At 41.9% G+C, this 20138-nt stretch overlaps 2 protein-coding genes across 17 annotated transcripts in view; one reads left to right on the forward strand and one right to left on the reverse strand.

Moving 5' to 3' along the window:
- Nucleotides 1-19714, reverse strand: part of LOC309846376 (uncharacterized protein) — a 190639-nt gene extending 170925 nt beyond the window's left edge. For all 14 annotated transcript variants that reach the window (XM_082695269.1, XM_082695273.1, XM_082695275.1 and 11 more), the window contains exon 1: nt 19036-19714. In XM_082695269.1, coding sequence (XP_082551395.1) covers nt 19036-19455 — 420 coding nt within the window. In that variant the 5' untranslated portion in view covers nt 19456-19714. The remainder of the gene's footprint in view (nt 1-19035) is intronic.
- Nucleotides 1-20138, forward strand: part of LOC309846383 (uncharacterized protein) — a 57603-nt gene that overhangs the window by 35005 nt on the left and 2460 nt on the right. The window contains exon 5 of one of the 3 annotated variants that reach the window (XM_082695289.1): nt 10673-11202. The exons of 1 other annotated variant lie outside the window; for it this stretch is intronic. The gene's annotated coding sequence lies outside the window, so the exon portion shown is untranslated. Of the gene's footprint in view, nt 1-10672; nt 11203-19705; nt 19756-20138 lie in introns of those variants that run through there. One more of the 3 variants, XR_014301871.1, reaches the window with a different exon arrangement.

Genomic DNA, 20138 nt, shown 5'->3' on the forward strand with positions numbered 1-20138 from the left:
ATTTTAATTTTTTTTTTAGATTTTATTTATTTATTTGACAGAGAGAGATCACAGTAGACAGAGAGGCAGGCAGAGAGAGAGAGGAGGAAGCAGGCTCCCCGCTGAGCAGAGAGCCCGATGTGGGACTCGATCCCAGGACCCTGAGATCATGACCTGAACCGAAGGCAGCGGCTTAACCCACTGAGCCACCCAGGCACCCGACATTTTAATTTTCATGTGTCAGAGTGTGCACCTCCTTGGGTTGATCTTGTTTGGAACACTCTGTGCTTTCTGAATTTTGATGTTTGTTTCCTGGGAAGTTTTCAGCTATTTTTTCTTCACATACGTTTTCTGCCCATTTCTCTCTTCTCCTTCTGGGACCTTGAACTGTGGTAGTTTGTTCATTTAATGTTGTCTAAGAAGTCACTTAAACCTATACTCCTTTTTTTAAATTCTTTTTTTCCTTTTTGCTGTTCAGAGTTAGTGCTTTCCATTACCTTGTCTTTCAGGTCACTGATCTGTTCTTCTGCATCCTCTAATCTGTTGATTTCCTCTGATGTAGTTTTCATTTCAGTTATTCTTCAACTTGGGTTCTTTTTTTTTCTATTTTCTCCTTATGTTTAAGTTCTCACTGAGTTGATACACAGCTCCCTCTATCCCAGTGAGCATCTCTCTGCCCATTACTTTGAGCTCTTTATCAGGCAGATTGTTTATCTCTGTTTTATTTAGTTCTTTTTGTGTTTTTGTCTCATTCTTTGTTTGGAATGTATTCTGTCTCCTCATTTTGCATGACTTTCTGTGTTTGTTTCTATGTATTAGGCAGAACAACTAATTATCCTAAACTTGAGGGAATGGTCCTGTGGATGGGCATCCTCTCTGTAAACTCTGTGTGCCTGGTGACTTTAGAGGGCTAGCTGGAGTTATGGCTGTTGTGTGCTGGTTTTTCCTTGGCACTCTATGCTGGAGCCATCCTGGTGGATGGTTAGAGCTGAAATAAGCATAAACTGGGGCAATCTCAGGCCTTGCTGTGCAGAGGGTGCCTTAAGAAGACAGATGAAGCAACAGTGAGCACAGCCCACTGTGCTGTCATTCTCCATTCTAAGCATACTCTGGCAGGATAAAACTAAAGCTTTTTTGTGTGCAGCTTGGGCAGCCCAAAGGATCTCTGTGCAAAGGGCATGCTGGCAGGATGACTGAACCTGAAGTGGGTGGAAACTGGAGTGTCCCAGGGAGCTCCCCAAATGGGCAGGCTGTCAGGTCAGCTGGAGGAGAGGCTTGCATGGACCCTGTGGCTCTGGAGCAGTTTGCTCGGGGGATGCTTTTGTAGGGCAGCTAGAGCCGAGGTAGAGCCCAATGCAATGGTTTAGGGTGTTCTACACAGGGTGATCCTCATGGGATGGCTGGAGTAAAGGCAGGTGCAGTCCAGGGTGTTCTAGGGGCACACATCCTGGCAGTACAGTCTTTGTTTTGATGTCTATTTTGTCTGATATATAAGTATTGCTACTTCAGCTTCCTTTTAATTTCCATGGAATATCTTTTCCATCCCTTTGCTTTTAGTGTGTATGTCTTTAGATCTGAAATGAGTCTCTAGTAGGTAGCATATATGAGTCTTGTTTTTTTTAATCCATTCAGATACCTTATTTTTTGATTGGAGCATTTAGTCCATTTATATTTAAAGTAATTGTTGATCTGTACTTATTGCCCCTGTAATTTGGTGACTCTCTTTAGGGCTATGTTTGTATCCCTTTGGTTTTTTTGTGTATCTATTATACATATTTGTTCTGTGATATCATGATGATCACATATAATATCCAATGAGTATATATATGGGTAGCTGTCTATTTTATTGTTGATGGTTACTTAAGTTCAAGTGTGCTCTAAAAGCACAACATTCTTATTCCCTGCCACTTCTTTTTAAGTTTTTGACGTCCTATTTCTTGACATCCTATTTTACAACTTGTTTTGTGTATTCCTTTACAAATTATTTTAGGTTTAGAAGATTTTTTACTACTTTTGTCTTTTAGCCTTTATATTAGCTATACAGGTGGTTTATCTACTACCTTTACTATATGTTTACATTTTCCAGGTTTTAAAATTTTCTTGTTTCTAATAATGGCCTTTTTTTTTTTCCAATTTAAAGAAGTTCCTTTAACATTTCTTGTAAGGCTTATTTGGTGTTGATGAACTTTTTAAGCTTTTGCATATCCAGAAAACTTCCTAGTAGAGCATGTTTGGTTGTAAGTTCTTTCCTTTTATCACTTTGAATATATTTTGCCACTCCCTTTTGGCCTGTGAAGATTCTGCTGAAAAATCAGTTGATAATCTTATGGGTGTTTCCTTTTATGAAACTAGTTATTTTTCTCTTGCTGCTTTTTCTCTAACTGCTGACACTTTGTTCATAGTGTGTCTTGGTATGGGACTCCTGGTTTATCTTCTTGGAGACTCCCTAGTGTGATTCCTGGACTTGGATGTCTGTTTCCTTTACCAGGTTAGGGGAGACTATTATTCCTTCAATATTATTTCTTCAAATAGGTTTTCTCTTCCTTTATCTCTTTTTCTTTCTGAGGCCCCTAAAATATGAATGTTAAGTTGATACTGTCCCAGAGGCCTTTAAATTTATCCTCATTTGTTCATTCTTCTTTTTGCTGTTCTGATTGGCTAATTCCTACTACCCTGTCTTCTAATTTCTAATTTCTACTACCCTGTCTTCCAGATTGCTGATTTGTTCTCTGCATCATCTAATCTGCTATTCATTCCCTCTAGTGTATCTTTCATCTATTATCATATTTTTCAGCTTTAAAGATTCTCTATTATAATTTCTATCTCTTTGTTGATGTTCTGTGTTCACCCATTCTTCTCCTAAGTTTGATGAGCATTTTAATGACCATTACTTTGAACTCATTATTGGTGGGCTGCTTAGCTCTATTTCATTTCATTTTTTCCCCTGAGGTTTGTCTTATTCTTTAGTTTGGAAAATATTTCCACATTTTTTACAAGTCCCTCTTTCTACGTATTGGGTAGGTGAGTTATGTTTCCTTAAAAGCTTAAAAGCTTTTTGATAAGCCTAGTTCTTGCCACAGTGGTTATCCACTATTTTAGGCAAACTTGAAGTAAAACAATTGAGTTTAATTGTGTTAGACAAGTGTTCTGGAAAAGAGACTTTTCTTACTCAGGGAAAACTCTGAGTGAGGGCAAATCAAAACAGCATTTCAAGTGGAGTCTTCCAGAGAACCACTAGATAGGTCACATAATGACAATTCTTTGAGACTAAGGCTTGGAAGAAGGTCTACCCATGTTCTACCCTCCTATGGCTTCCAGACTGCTGGTTTTCATCATAATTTAAAGCTTTTTTAAGACCATCATGGAACTGGAAAAAGAAAGATGGGAGTAGTGGGAGTTAAAATGCCACAAAACTTTTTATTCTCACCTAAATACTGTTGTTTTTGTTAAATAAATGCTCCCCAAATTGCTGCAAATCTTTGATCACTTTCCAGAGTTCTGGAAGAGTCAATTCTAACAATTTTTGCTGATTTTTTTTTGTTGTTGTTGGTTTTTATGGAGGAGAGAATTTTAAGAGGTCATTATTCCACCAATGTTACCTGATCATTTAGAAGTTTCTTTTTAGCTTTTCTTTGAAGAATGGACAGCAAATGGGCCAGAGTGGAAGCAGGGAGACCAATTAGGTTATTGCAGTAATTCAGATTATGTGATGGTTTGGGTTAATGTGGTAGCAGTGCAGATGGTTAGTAATGATTAGACTCTAAACATATTTGAAGGTACCTGGTTTTGCTGATGAATTGGATATGGCACGTGAAAGTCTCTGAGCAGCGTTTGAACAACTGGAAGGATAGAATGCCCAAAAGAGAAGACTTGAGAATAACAGTATTTTACCTAAGTTGTTGGTATATATTGTTAATTAGAAAACTTGACAAATGGGCCCAACACTGCACTTTTAGGAAATATTTTGAGTTGCCACTTTGAAGGCAAGGAGCTCACCTGTCTTGGGGGAAAGAGAACCAAGGTCTCCTTGAGCTCCAGTCTGTCCAAATCTGCCTTTCTGGGGTGATAGACAGCTCATATGGGATGTGGACTTGTGGATGGAAAATAATGGATGGATTCTCAAGTAGCTGCTCAGGGGAGTCATCCAAAGGAGCTCTTTAGAACAAAGGTAGAGCCAGGGCTGTAGCCCTTGATGGTGGATCAGGAGCCCAAACCAACCAACTTATAGACACCCACAGAAGGAAGAGAGATGGAGCCATATTGTGAGTGAGAAACAGGATATAGTTTCTTGATGATTGCTTCTTTCATTATTTTACCCCAGATATGTGGGATGTAGACATGTTGCCCCAGTGGTACAGGGTCAGGAAAAGTACAAGCTACTTGATGCCTTTTTCTTCCATAACACTTAACACAGTAAAGTGTCCTTACTACTTTCCTTATATATGTTTTTAACCAGACAGTGGGCTTTTGAAGGGAGACACTGTGCAGTAGTCTTCTCTCCATCCCCAGGGCCTGGTAGAATGCCTAGAACATAGTAGGACTAATATATATTTGTCAAATAATTGAATGGTGGCTATCCTGTGTTGTGGAACAGAGGCTAAGGAGAATAGGCAAAACAGGCAGAAATCTGAGGGTCTGGGTGAGGGTTCAGGAGAAGGTCGGGTGCTGAGGTCTCTTCCTTGAGTACATTACAAGAAGTTAGAACAACCAGAGCTTCGTAGTTTTGCTCTTCCTAACAGCTTCCAAAGAAGACACCAAATTTGGGATTTTCTCAAAGTGCTACTTTTGGAAACCAACAAATAGTTTTGTTGTTATTGTTGTTGTTGTTTTTCCCCCTTTCCCTTTCCTTCTTTTTTCTGCCTGGGTTCTATTTAGGTCATAGATAATAATGAAACATCTTTGTACGTATGAAGGGGGAAATACCTCAACTTTCTGAGAAAAAAATGGAGAGTCAGAATCTTGTGGGTTGGGTCTTGGAGAGAAACATGGAATGAAGAGCAGGATAGAACCAGGGCAGTGACAGGAGGGGTTGTGTGGTATGTGGGAAGCTACAGTAGCTAGGTAGGTCCTCCAGTTACAGGCTGAGGGACAGGCGGAGTGTGTGTGTAGGGGGAGATAGAGAGCAGTCTTGGGCCATCCAGTTTTTAGATCCATGACCTGAGTCACAGCTGTAGACCTTAGCTTGCTTCTGGCCCCAGAACTGAGGAGCAGAGAACAGGTAGAATAAGGGTAGCAGAGCTATCTGAAGGCAGGGGAGGAAAGGCTAAGCTAGGGCAACCACATCCAGCAAGAACACTCCCAACGGCCCCTATTCCATTACACCACACTGCTGAGAGGGGGGCCAGGATTGTTCCTAGAAGGCTAATGCTGGTCCCAGAGCTTCAATCCATAATTGGATCAGGAGAGACATTGTGTATAGGTCTCTCTGCTTCGAACGAGGAGCCTGGTAAAAGATATTCTTAAGAAGAGGAAGCAGGGGGTGCCTGGGTGGCTCGGTGGGTTAAAGTCTCTGCCTTCGGCTTAGGTCATGGTCCCAGGGTCCTGGGTTCGAGCCCCACATCGGGCTCTCTGCTCAGCAGGGAGCCTGCTTCTCTTCCTCTCTCTCTGCCTGCCTCTCTGCCTACTTGTGATCCCTGTCTGTAAAATAAATAAATGAAATCTTTAAAAAAAAGAAGAAGAGGAAGCAGCCTTGGATATAAGGGACTATAGAGAAGGAGGGAATTTAGGGGGATTAAAAACTACATAGTCAAATTTTAGCTTCTGTACGTTGGGTGTGTGAGTTGGTTCCCATAAGTTGAAGTTACCTAGAAAATCCTAGAATCTGTAGCTGTTGCCGCCTCTAAGTACTTCTCCCTCTAGGGAGGAGGGTCCAGCTGGCCCCCAAACTTCCTTTCTCTTTCCTTGGGGCAATTTCTTTGAGCTCTGCTATATCTTCCCGAAATACCCGTATTATTACTCAAAAATAACCCTGCTACATGGGAATATCCAATATTAACTTTAGATTTTTTATTTTTTCAGAGTTGGAGGAATGCTAAATCCTTCAATTGGAGCAAATGGACTGAGCAGAGGGTCTTTCAGAGTTTCCGACTTCATGGTTTTCTAACAATAAAAATATACCCATCTGCCTTTTTTTTAATAAAGCTTTTTTAAAAGATTTTATTTATTTATTTGACAGAGAGATCACAAGTAGGCAGAGAGAGAGGGGGAAGCAGACTCCCCACTGAGCAGAGAGCTCGATGCAGGGCTCCATCCCAGGACCCCGAGATCATGATCTGAGCCAAAGGCAGAGGCCCCAACTCACTGAGCCACCCAGGCACCCCCCCCATGCCTTTATTCTAGGCTTTTGACCTCTTCCATCTGTCCAATCCTACCCTTCCCCACAGCAGCACTAGTCTTTCATCTTGGGTATCTTTTCCCTGCCTGCATGACTTCTCTCCCTTCTATTCTTGAACACCACCTAGTTGGCTCCAAGAATCTAGTTCTTCTGATACACAGCTTTGCACGTAGTCCTGCCCCTGGCCAGCTGCTGGCCATCCCAGAGGCCCTTTGGCATAGTGCTTTGCTTTGGCCCAACAACATTAAATGTCAGTCATCTTCTCAACCACATTCATTTTTGGCTTCTCTAAACAGCATGGCTAGGAGATCTCTGGGCTCCAGCCCACAAGTCCTGCCAGAGGATTAAGTTTCCAGAAGTTTGGCCCCTAATATCCAGATCAAATTTAAATTGGGTGCAAACTGCTCCTTTTGCTGGAGCCCTCATGGGCTGCCCCGGCTCCTCCCCAAAAGTAGATCTCTAATCGTGGTTAAATATTTCACAGACAGGCTAATTCTAGCTCAAAGGAAAGAGTGTGTGTTCTTCCAGGGGAGAATTCTGTAAATAGTACCATCATCTGCTCCAAAGATCAGAGGAAGGCAGGCATTCTATACTCTTCTCAGATGTTCCCTTCCATATATACAGGATGGGGCTTCCTTTGATCTCTGCCTCTTTGTTTGATGAAGGTTTCCCTTTATTTGCAGTTCAGCTTCTAGCAAATTAATTTCCCAGTTTTTCCTGGCCATATGACTTTTGAAGAAGGATTACCTCCTGTCTATCAGAAGCTGACACTTCACACTTTCTTCTGCTATTCAAGGGCTGACTGCTCTCTACTCCCACTTTTCACCATTACTCAAGTGACCATAAAAAATATGCAACATGGAGGCTTAAGTGGGTACGAGAAGAATAAATGAAAGAAGATGGGATTGGGAGGGAGACAAACCATAAGTGACTCTTAATCTCACAAAACAAACTGAGGGTTGCTGGGGGGAGGGGGTTTGGGAGAAGGGGGTGGTATTATGGACATTGGGGAGAGTATGTGTTTTGGTGAGTGCTGTGAAGTGTGTAAACCTGGTGATTCACAGACCTGTACCCCTGGGGATAAAAATATATGTTTATAAAAAATAAAAAATTATATTAAAAAAAAATAAATAAATAAAACCTCTTATTCTCCCCACCCTCTTGCTGGCTTCCCTGGTGCTGGGTCTGGGTCTTACAGGTACTAAGGGTAATCTGGCTCCAAAAAGCCCTATCACTTCCTGCCTACATGAGCTTGGATGTGATATTTGTGTAATTCATGTGTATTGGTTTTTGTTTATAACACAGAACAAAATACCAGATAGGATAGTGTTGCACAGAAATAGAAATCCAGTAGATCTCTAGATCTCTGCTCTAGTATGCAGCAGAGTAATGATCAACACATTACGTGAGGAAGCTACTTAATAACCAAGAAGAATTGCCCAAAATAACTAGAAGAAATAGTGTCTGGCACTCACATAGAGTAGGGAATACTGCATGTTCCCATCATCAGTGATGAAAAGCTCATAATTTGGCGAGCTTTCACTAGAATACACAGAAGATTCTTGCTTCAGATGTGGAGAATTATTAGCCCAACAATAAATTCTTCTCCCCTCTTTCCTAACAAATCTTAAAAGCAAGACCCAAAGACTCAAACTACTTCTAAGAAAACTAATTGTACCTCAGAACAAGCAAAAGAAAATTCATACGAATACAAATGTATCTAGCACCCAAGAAAGTAAAATTCATAGTGTTATCCAATTAAAGATTACCATTTAAAAAGTTACCATGCATATAAAGAAACAAGAAAATATGACACATAAGGTACTAAGGTAATCTGGCTCCAAATAGCCCTATCACTTCTTGCCTACATGAAGAAAAATAAAACCCAGAACTGGCAAAGGTGTTGTAATTAAAAGCTAGGAACGTGGGGTGCCTAGGTGGCTCAGTCAGTTAAGTGTCTGCCTTCAGCTCAGGTCATGATCCCGGGGTCCTGGGATGGAGCCCTATATCTTCTCCCTCTCCCTCTGCATGCTACTCCCCTGCTTGTGCTCTCTCTGGCTGTCAAATAAAGTCTTAAAAAAAAAAAGCTAAGAACATTAAATGTGTTTTAATATGTTCAAAGATTAAGTAGAGATATGAAAGATAAATTTTTAAAAATTTCTAGGGGTTCTGAGTGGCTCAGTCAGTTAAGGATCTGACTCTAATTTTTTCACTCAGGTCATGATCTAAGGGTCATGAGATTGAGCCCTGCATCAGGCTCCGCACTCCGCAGGGAGTCTGCATGATACTCTCTCTCCCTCTCTCTCTGCTCCTCCTTCCTGCTTGCATGCTCATTCTCTCTATATAATAAGTATATCTTTAAAATAATAAAATTTCTAGAGATGAAAATTACATTGTATGAGATAAAAAATCGATACACTCTTGGTAAGACTAATCGCCATCATATGTTATAGAACACAAATTAGTGAATTTGAAGACCAAACAATAGAAACTCTCCCAAAGGAAACCCAAAGAGAAAAAAAGAACTTAAATAAATGAAAAGAGCATAAGCATCCTACTATACTTGCAACTGAAGTCCTCAACAAGAGGAAAGAGAATAGGAAAAGTGGACCTCAGAGGTAGATATAAAACTCAAAACTATAAAATATCTAAATGGAAGCATGGGAGCAGATCTTTCTGCCCTTCAGTTAGGTGAAGACCTCTTTGCTATAACACTAAAAGTGTGAGGCATAAAAGAAAAAAAAATCAATAGAATGTGCTTCACTAAAATTAAAAACTTAGACTTTTCAAAAGGTACTGTTAAGAGAGCAAAAAGATAAGCCACAGACTGGGAGAAAATATTTGCAACGTGTATATGATAAGTAATTCTACCTGGATGATATGAAGAACTCTCAAAATTCCATAGTAAGAAAACAACCTAGTAAAAATTGGATGAAAAAGTTGAAAGTTCACCAGAAAAGATGTATGAATGGCAAGCAAACACATAAAAATATCCTCAATATCGTTAATCATAAGGAAAATGAAAAATGAAGGTGGCTCAGTTAGTTGGACGTCCGACTATTGACTTTTGGTTCAGGTCATGATCTCAGAGTCATGGGATCAAGCCCCGAGCTGGGGTCCCTGCTGAGCATGGAGCCTGCTGGGAATTCTTTCCCTTTGCTTCCTGGCCCCACTTGCATTTGTTCTCTCTCTCTCTCTTTCTCGCTAAACAACAAAAAAATTATTTAAGAAAACGAAAAATGACATCACTGTGAGATACCACTGCCCACTATTAAAATGACTACAATTGGAAGGACAGACTATACCAGCTGGTGTCTAGGATATTGAGAAATTGGAACTTTTACAGGTTACTCTTTCTTCTTTTTCTCTTTCTCATCCTCTTTTTTCTCTCTCCCCCCTTCCTTTTTTTAATGGGCTGAGTTTATTTCACTTCTGATTATAATCAGGAAGTGTATGTACACTTCTGTCCAAGCAATTTTGCATGGTGTGGATTTTACAATAGGTATCATGCACAAGATTAAAATAAGACCCCAAAATGGAACTTTTAAAAGAGGACCCATCAGGGAACTGAGGTCCTGGGACCTGGAATATGGAGATAGAGAGGAATCTGGAGTCACAGCGAGAATCTGTTGTGCCTAGAACAAAAGCGACCAGAGTCATAAACCCATAGGAATGGTGATTTTGACAACTTGCCAGATGCTCAGTGTGGACAAAATGAGTATGAAGAACTCCAGGTTTTGCCTAGGGGTAGTTCTCATGCTTTTGTGGGCTTTCCCTCCAGAAATGCCATCAGGTCCTTATGATGAACCTAGAAAGGTCTCTAGTGATAGTGGAAGAGTCACCACTGGGAAATCTATCTGAAGCATTCTTTATAGTGAACGCTTACTCTGGTGGGAAAGAAAGACTTTATCAGAGCTTTTCCCAGGTGGTGAAAAGCATTCCTCCCACTTCACCCCCTCTAGCTTTCCTGTCTCATGTGAGGAAGAAAAGAGCTAAGGAAGGTCATAGCCCAGGGACAAAAAAAAAACCCCTGAGATTTAACCATAATATTGGAATGCTCCTCCACTATACCGTACCACCACACAGACAGGACCCCAGTATCATAATAGTGAATTACAGCAGCAAGAGAGACACAGTCTCTCTTTGAAGTGAGGTACTTAAGGCAACCCGCTATAAACCGGGCAGGTGAAAACAAGAACCCTGGAGGAAGTGGAATCTTCTGGCACTTATAGCTACAGCAAACATCAAACCCTGCCCAACTGTCAGGCAGATCACCATAAAAACTCATACTAAAGATCCACCAGCAGCATTTATCTGATATGTCATATCTGACTTTCATCTGTACCCCAATGTTTATAGCAGTGATGGCCACGGTCGCCAAACTGTGGAAAGAACCAAGATGCCCTTCAACGGACGAATGGATAAGGAAGATATGTGGCCCATATACACTACGGAGTATTATGCCTCCATTAGAAAGGATGAATTTCCAACTTTTGTAGCAACATGGATGAGACTGGAAGAGATTATGCTGAGTGAAATAATTCAAGCAGAGAGTGTCATATGGTTATCACTTAATTATCATATGGTTTCATTTATTTCTGGAGCGTAACAAATAACATGAAGGACATGGGGAAATGGAGAAGAGAAGAGAGTTGAGGGAAATTGGAGGGGGAGATGAACCATGAGAGACTATGGACTCTGAAAAACAATCTGGGGGTTTTGAAGGGGGCGGCAGGAAATTGGGGGAGCCAAGTGGTGGGTATTAAGGAGGGTACGTATTGCATGGAACACTGGGTGTGGTGCAAAAAAAATGAATTGTTACGCTGAAAAGAAAAAACAAACAAACAAATTTAAAGCCTGATAAATATGCAATAAAAAAAATAATACTCCCTGAGGAGCCTGAAGTATAACCTAAAGCAGGCATTAGAATCTGACGAAGATACACACTCGTGTTAGAATAATTGGACCGGGAGTTTAATTGCTTTATGTGATGGGGCTCTGTGGTCAGCAGGGAGCCTGCTCCAGATTCTCTCTCCTTCCCTTTCCCTTGCCCCTCCCCCCACTCGCACAAGTGCTTGTGCTCTCACTCTAAAATAAATACAATCTTTAAAAACAAAATCTTAAAAAAAAATTCTGTAGTTCAGACTAGTAGGATCTGAGCTCATGTGACCCAGAGAAAAAGTATACATTTCTACAGTTTCATTTCTGAAAATTTTCTATTTGACCATTCTGTTACTTAGATTTTAGCTTTTGCTTCCTGTCTTGTCTTTTATCTTTCATAAAAACAGAACAAAACAAAACAAAAAAGCGTATTTTGCTTCTCTTATTTTTCACTTTTCTTTCTGGTTCATAGAGATTCTGCATCAAGTCCCTCTGACTTCTCTCTTTACCCTCTCTGAGTTTCTCTACCCCCACCTCTAACTCTATCACCTTCCGCTTTACTCTGCAGGGTAGTTGAGATCTGACCCAGTTTCTATCCCAAACTTTGGGCAAACAGAAACCAAGAATTCTAGCAGCTGGACAGCCTCTTCCTTAAGAGGCCACTTATAGGGGGGCCTGGGTGGCTCAGTGGATTAAGCCACTGCCTTCGGCTCAGGTCATGATCTCAGGGTCCTGGGATCGGGTCCTGCATCGAGCTCTCTGCTCAGCAGGGAGCTTGCTTCCCTCTCTCTCTCTCTCTGGCTGCCTCTCTGTCTACTTGTGATTTCTCTCTGTCAAATAAATAAATCTTTAAAAAAAAAAAAAAAAGAGGCCACTTATACTTCCATCTGTAACTTGACCTTTTATATACTCCCTGCCCCAAAACAACTTGTCCAAGCATTTCTTTATGAATATAGTTTTCTTCCTGAAAGGAATTTTGATGTATTACATTTTCTCCATCTTGTGCCTTAAAATTCTACAGGAATCCATAATGTGGAAGAGTCTCTCTTATTCTTGACATATTCCATACCTAAATTGCAAGTATACCGTGATTTTGGACCATGTGGCTATGGACACATTCTTAGCACTTGAACTTTGAGAAGAATTAAAACTCTTTTGGATGCATCTGCATCCAGTGTGACTTTACAGATCACAAAATGTTTGGTTTATAGGTGGAGATAGAAGAAAAAGAAGAAAAAAGAAGAAAAAGAGCTGTTTGTTTTTAAAAAGCAAATTCTGGGGCGCCTGGGTGGCTCAGTGGGTTAGGCCGCTGCCTTCGGCTCAGGTCATGATCTCAGGGTCCTGGGATCGAGTCCCGCATCGGGCTCTCTGCTCAGCAGGGAGCCTGCTTCCTTCTCTCTCTCTCTGCCTGCCTCTCCGTGTACTTGTAATTTCTGTCAAATAAATAAATAAAATCTTTAAAAAAAAAAAAAGCAAATTCTGATTCTTTATGGTTAATATCTTTTTCTGAAACTTCCAGATCCAATTTTGTTATTTTTGTTTCAGAGATGCTGTTGCTTTGGTAGAACAGAAGGTTCTAGATAACTGACCAGGTTACCATGAGTCTGCAATGCCCTAGGGGTGCAGGACTGTACGCCCCACCTGCTAACACTTCTAAAGCAGTTACTGTGTGTCCAGCTCTCTTCCAAAGGATTTACAAATGAGAACTCACTTAAACCTCACAACTCTGAGAGAAGTGCTATAAATCATGTCATTTTAAAGGTGAGGAGATCAAGACAGAAAGACAAAACCACCTGCCCAAGGTCACACCTTAGAACAGCAAAGCTGGGCTTAGAGCCCAGGCCATCTGTCTCAGAGCCGAAGCTCATCATCCTACTACAACGGTTTCTTCTCCAGGTATACCAGATGCTTTCATTATGCCTTTTAGGGACCACTTTGATGCTCTGGCTTTTTGTCATTATTATAAAAGCACTAAACAATCACTATCCTCATTATAGTTTTTTTTTAATTAAAAATGCAGTATTTTCTTAATATATGTTTTTATTTAAATCCCAGTTAACATACCATGTGGTGTCAGTGTCAAGTGTACAGTATAGTGATTCAACACTTCCATACAACACCCAGTGCTCCTCACAGCAAGCACACACCTTAATCTCCAGCCCCCCACCCACCTCCCCTCTGGTAACCATCACTTTGTTCTCTATAGTTAAGAGTCTGTTTCTTGGTTTGCCGCCTTCTATTTTTTTCCCCCCTTTGCTTGTTTTTTTTTTTTTTTCTTAGATTCTACATATGGATGAAATCATACAGTATTTGTCTTTCTCTGCCTTATTTCACTTAGAATTATGCTAACTCCATCTATGTCCTTGCAAATGGCAAGATTTCATTTTTTTATGCCTGAGTTATATTCTACTGCATATGTCTGTCCATATGCATGTATGTATATACATACATATATATATATATACACACCATATATACATACACACCACATCTTTATCTGTTCATCAGTAAGTGGGCCCTTGGGCTGTTTCCATAATTTGGCTATTGTAGTTAATGCTGCTGTAAACATTAGGGTGCATGTGCTCCTTTAAATCAGAATTTTTGTATCCTTTGGGTCAATACCCAGTAGTGCAATTGCTGGGTCATAAGGTAGCTCTATTTTAACTCTTTGAGGAACCTCCGTACTGTTTTCCAGAGTGGCTGCACCAGCTTGCATTCCCACCAACAGTGTAAGAGGACTCCCCTTTCTCCGCATCCTCACCAACACCTGTTGTTTCTTGTGTTGTCAATTTTAGTCATTCTGACACGTATGCGGTGATGTCTAATTGTAGTTCTGATTCACATTTTCCTGATGAGTGATGCTGAGCATCCTTTCATGTGTCTGTTGGTCACATGTATGTCGTCCTTGAAAAAAAATGTCTATTCATATCTTCTGTCCCTTTTTATTTATTTATTTTTTTAAGGTTTTATTTATTTATTTGACAGAGAGATCGCAAGTAGGCAGAGAGTCAGGGGGAAGCAGGCTCCCTGCTGAGCAGAGAGCCTCATGCGGGGCTCAATCCCAAGACCCTGAGATCATGACCTGAGCCGAAGGCAGCAGCTTAATCCACTGAGCCACCCAGGTGCCCCTTCTGCCCCTTTTTAATCAGATAATTCATTTTTAGGGTATTGAGTTTTACAAGTTTCTATATGTTTTACATACTAACCCCTTTATCCAATATGTTATTTGAAAATATTTTCTCCCATTCTGTAAGTTGCCTTTTAGTTTTGTTGATTGTTTCCTTCACTGTGCAGAAGCGTTTTATTTGGATATAATAGTTCATTTTTGCTTTTGTTTCCCTTGCCTCAGGAGACCTATCTAGTAAGAAGTTGTTATAGCCAATGTCAAAGAATTTACTGATTGTGTTCTCCTCTAGAATTTTTATGGTTTCAAACCTACATTTGGGTTTTTTTTTTTTAAGATTTTATTTATTTGACAGAGATCATAAGTAGGCAGAGAGGCAGGCAAAGAGGGGTGGGGAGCAGGCTCCCCGCCGAGCAGAGAGCCCAATGTGGGGCTCAATCCCAGGACCCTGGGATCATGACCTGAGCCAAAGGCAGAGGCTCAATCCACTGAGCCACAAAGGCGCCCCTACATTAAGGTTTTTAAACCATTTTGAATTAATTTTTGTGTATGGTGTAAGAAAGTGGTCCAGTTTCATTCTTTTGCATGTTCAGGTCCAATTTTCCCAACACCATTTGTTGAAGTCTCTTCCCCCCCCCCCCAATATTCTTTCTTCTTTGTTGAAGATTAGTTGACCGTATAGTTGTGGGTCCATTTCAGAGTTTTCTCTTGTTCTATGTGTCTGTTTTTGTGCCAGTACCATCATGTTTTGACCACTATATATAGCTTTGTAATATAACTTGAATCCAAAATTGTGATGCCTCCAACTTTGCTTTGCTTTTTCAAAGGTTGCTTTGCAGTTCAGGTCTTTTGTGGTTCCATACATATTTGAGGATAGTTTTTTCTATCTCTGTGAAAAATGCTTTTGGTATTTTGATAGGGATTGCCTTAAGTGTGTGAATTGTTTTGGGTAGTATAGACATTTTCACAACATTTGGTGTTCCAATCCATAAGCATGGAATGTGTTTCCATTTTTTTGTGTGGTCTTCAGTTTCTTTCATGAGTGTTTTCCAGTTTGCAGAGAACAGGTCTTTCACCTCTTTAATTAGGTTTATTCCTGGTGTCTTATATTTTTGGTGCAATTATAAATGGGATGGATTCCTTGATTTCTCTTTCTACTGCTTCATTACTAGTGCATAGAAATGCAAAATATTTCTGTACATTGATTTTGTATCCTGTGACTTTACTGAATTCATTTATCAGTTCTACAGGGTTTTGGTAGGGCTTTCAGATTTCCTATATATAATATCATGTCATCTGCAAATAGTGAAATTTCAACTTACTCCTTACTGATTTGGATACCTTTTATTTCCTTTTGTTGTCCGATTGCTGTGACTAAGACTTCCAGTACTGAGTTAATAACAGTCGTAAAAGTGGACACCCCTGTGTTCCTGACCATAGAGGAAAAAACGTTTGGTTTTTCCCATTTATCATCCATTGTGGATGATATTAGCTTCAGGTTTCTCTTAGAAGGCCTTTATTATGTTGAGGTGTATCCCCTCTGTCCCTACTTTTTTGTGGATTTTTCTCATGAATAGGTATTGTATTTTATCAAATGCCTTTCTGTATCTATTGAAATGGTCACATGGTTCTTACCCTTTCTTTTACTAATATGGAATATCACATTGATTCATTTGTGAATATTGAACCACACTTGCAACCCAGAAGTAAATCCCACTTGATTGTGTTGAATGGTTTTTTTAAAGCATTATTGGGTTTTATCTGTGAGTATTTTATTGAGAATGTTGCATCCATGTTCATCAGGGATATTCTAAGTAATTATTAAAACAGCTTAATAATAAAAAGAAAATTTTATTAGAAATTTATCTCTTAATGTTACAAATGAGATTATTCTTTATTCTTTATCCATGGAGAAATACTACTACTGCTAAAGCACATCTGGGTTCAGTACCAACATATTTCTCATTGTGATAGAATTAAGTGCTGAGAAGACTTGATGACAAGTAGATGGAAATGGAAAGATGTGTTTATAGCAGAGCCACTCAATTCATGAACCCTTTACAAAATATTACAAAAACAACATAAGGAACTATAAACAAACGTAATTTTTGTAACAACTTTATTGAGATACAATACACACACCATTAAATCACCAACTTAACGTGTATGATCCACTGATCTTTAGTCTATTCACAGTTATAAAACTCTCCCCATCACCAGTACCTAATTCCAGAACATTTTCATCACCTAAAAACTATACCTGTTAGCAGTCACTCCCCCTCCTCCCTGCTCCTACCCTGAGAAACCAGTAATCTTTCCTTTTTTTTTTAAATTTATTTTTTATTTATTTTCAGCATAACAGTACTCATTATTTTTTGTACCACACCCAGTGCTCCATGCAATCCGTGCCCTCTATAATACCCACCACCTGGTACCCTGACCTCCCACCCCCCACCCCTTCAAAAGCCACAGATTGTTTTTCAGAGTCCATAGTCTCTCATGGTTCATCCCCACTTCCAATTTCCCCCAACTCCCTTCTCCTCTCTAACTCCCCATGTCCTCCATGCTATTTGTTATGCTCCACAAATAAGTGAAACCATATGATAATTGACTCTCTCTGCTTGACTTATTTCACTCAGCATAATCTCTTCCAGTCCTGTCCATGTTGCTACAAAAGTTGGGTATTCGTCCTTTCTGATGAAGGCATAATACTCCATAGTGTATATGGACCACATCTTCCTTATCCATTCGTCCGTTGAAGGGCATCTTGGTTCTTTCCACAGTTTGGAGACCGTGGGCATTGCTGCTATAAACATTGGGGTACAGATGGCCCTTCTTTTCACTACATCTGTATCTTTGGGGTAAATACCCAAAACCGCTAAGGAAATGTCGAAAAACAAAAATAAAACGGGGGGCATCATGTTACCTGATTTCAAGCTTTGCTACAAAGCTGTGATCATCAAGACAGCATGGTACTGGCATCAAAACAGACACATAAACCAGTGTAACAGAGTAGAGAGCCCAGATATGGACCCTCAACTCTATGGTCAGATAATCTTTGACAAAACAGGAAAAAATATATAGTGGAAAAAAGACAATCTCTTCAATAAATGGTGCTGGGAAAACTGGACAGCTATATGTAGAAGAATGAAACTCGACCATTCTCTTACACCGTACACAAAGATAAACTCAAAATGGATAAAAGACCTCAACGTGAGACAAGAATCCATCAGAATCCTACAGGAGAACATAGGCAGTAATCTCTTCGATATCAGCCACAGCAACTTCTTTCAAGATATGTCTCCAAAGGCAAAATAAACTTTTAGGACTTCATCAAAATCAAAAGCTTCTGCACAGCAATGGAAACAGTCAAAAAAACAAAGAGGCAACCCACGGAATGGGAGAAAATATTTGCAAACGACAGTACAGACAAAAGGTTGATATCCAGGATCTATAATGAACTCACACAACCCTTTGGAGTCAAGAAATATTCCCCTTATACAGGGGCTCATTCTCCATTTTAGAACAACTCCTGTGGTCTCTGATGTGCACCTCCTCGAGAAATGAGCGTCAGCCCCTGGAGGGCCCCAGATAAACTGTGGCCTGTCTGGGCTACCTGGGTTCCGTAGAGGCTCCCCCAGACCTCCTGTCAATGGAAAGAGTCCCAAGGCACCACGGTCCCTTCCTCCCAGGTGGTCATGGCAGTGTGGCCAGAACGGGACTCCGCCTTGGCTGGGCAATGAGGGGCTCTACCCTGGTGGCTGAGCCTGTGTGTGGTGTTCCTAGACTGAAAGCCTATGTTTTATGGAAGTACCTTTTTTCTAGACACTTAGAATTTAGTAGGGTGTATTAGACAAATTATATGTTTAACTGGAAAAATCTAACTGCATTTCAAATCCTTTCTTTCTATCTACCTGGTATTTAAAAAGCCATTTTGGTAACGTCTGACTGTGTTTATACCTTAGGCAATTGAGACAGTTAGATTGACTCTCTTTCCCACCTCAAGATGTTTAAAAAAATAAATAGCATTTAATGGGATTTTGCATGCCAAGGTTTAGGCTGTGACTGTAGGAGCATAAAAATGGGTTTGTATGGAATGGGAAGGTTAACAAGCCTTCCCCCTCAACTCCCAGCCTCCCTCTCACAGAGTGGTCCTGGCAGTCCCCTTCCTGCCTGTAAATACTCAGGGTTGCCTCATTGGCATGTCAGCACGGGGGGGAGAAGAAGCCAGATGATTTTATGATCCATAAATGCAAGCACCAGACATGCTCCGAAATTCATTAGTGTTTGCCTGTCATTACAAACAGCCTGTGTTGTTTGCTTTCTGACTAGACGGGCGGACAGGCAGGGCCCAACTTCTGGGGCATGGAGGGCTGTGAAGCCCTGACTCTTGAGAAATGAGAGTTTAAAGCAAGCTTTTAATTTATGGCTAAAGATTGTTTCTTGCTCTTGAGTGTAAGTTTTGAAACTTTAGATGTAGATCGGCTTTTCCTTCAGTGGAAAATATGAGGTTCTTCTCATAAAATGAGAAGTGATTTCTTGTTTTTTTTCAGCTCTAGTGGTTCGCCCATTGGAATATCTGGACAGAGAAAAGCAACTCAGAAAGAGCTGGGTCCGGTAGGTCTGCTCACTGGGCGGGTTAGGAGGGAGACGCCAGCGCACCGGTGAGGGCAGGTAACACCCTCCTCACCTCCCGCCCGCCGACCCACACACGCACCTGGGGATGAATTTGGCCTTGTCTCCAAGTCGCGCCTGGAAGTCCTGCCAAGCCTGGCCGGCGCTCGCCCGACCCCAGGGGGCTGCCAGCGCGTCCCCGTCGCCCTCGTCCTCTTGGCTGTCCCCGGGTCGGGTCCCACCTGGGCTGAGGCGTACGCGGGCTCCCAGGGAGCCCAGCCTCGGTGCCGCCCCCGCGGCAGGACCCACGGAAGCCGCGCGCGAACTCCTGGAAGGTGACGGCGCCGTGGCGGTCAGCGTCTAGCCGCCGGAACACGGCCTCGGCGTCGGCCGGCCGCACACGCAGCTCCGCGCACAGCGCGCCGAACTCCTCGCGCTCCAGGCGCCCCGAGCGGTTCGCGTCGCAGGCAGCGAAGAGCGAGCGCATGTGGGCCAACTCCTCCCGGTCCCCGTCCGCCTCCATCCCGCCCCGTAAGGGTAGCCCAAAGGGCTCCAGGGGCAACGGGGCACGCGGTCCGCCAGGGCAGCGGTGACAGCGGGAAGTCCGGGGCCACCTGCTGCTGCCGGAAGCCCCGGGAAGTCGACCTGGTCCAGCTGGTTGGGCCGCTTGCAGGAATGTCCGGGCGGGGCGGGGCGCTCCAACGCTGCTCCCGCGCGGTCCTCTGAGCCCCACTCCAAGTACAGTGCAGCAGCGGCTGCTGGAGACTGAGCACCCTGGGAGCGGCCCTCACACTTTCCGCTAGGCCTGACTCCGCCCAGCCAGGTAGGAGGGGCGCGTGGCTCGGACTCCCACGCCTCCGGAGCCCGCTGTCCCTTCTGTGCCAGGCTCCAGCCGGCCCAGCCCGGATTGGGGCCTCTTGGACTTGGGACACCCGGCCAGAACCGGGGCTTCAGCGGTAGCGTTTGCCAGGGTCTTTGGAGTAAAACACTGGTTGCTCAGGTAAAGCAAAGGGCTAGCAGGAGTGTGCAAAGCTACCTGGACAAAAAGAGCAAAGGAGGATAGGGGTAGGACTCCCAAATTGGTTAACGTTATGAGTATTTCAGTCTCTTGTAATTGCGGAACTTTGGTGACGTCTGCATATACAAGTTTTCTTGCAAACTAATCTACGAGATTTACCAGAACACCCCATTTTCTGGTTAATACAC

Source organism: Mustela nivalis (assembly GCF_964662115.1).
Source record: "Mustela nivalis genome assembly, chromosome: 13".
Taxonomy (NCBI): Eukaryota; Metazoa; Chordata; class Mammalia; order Carnivora; family Mustelidae; genus Mustela; species Mustela nivalis.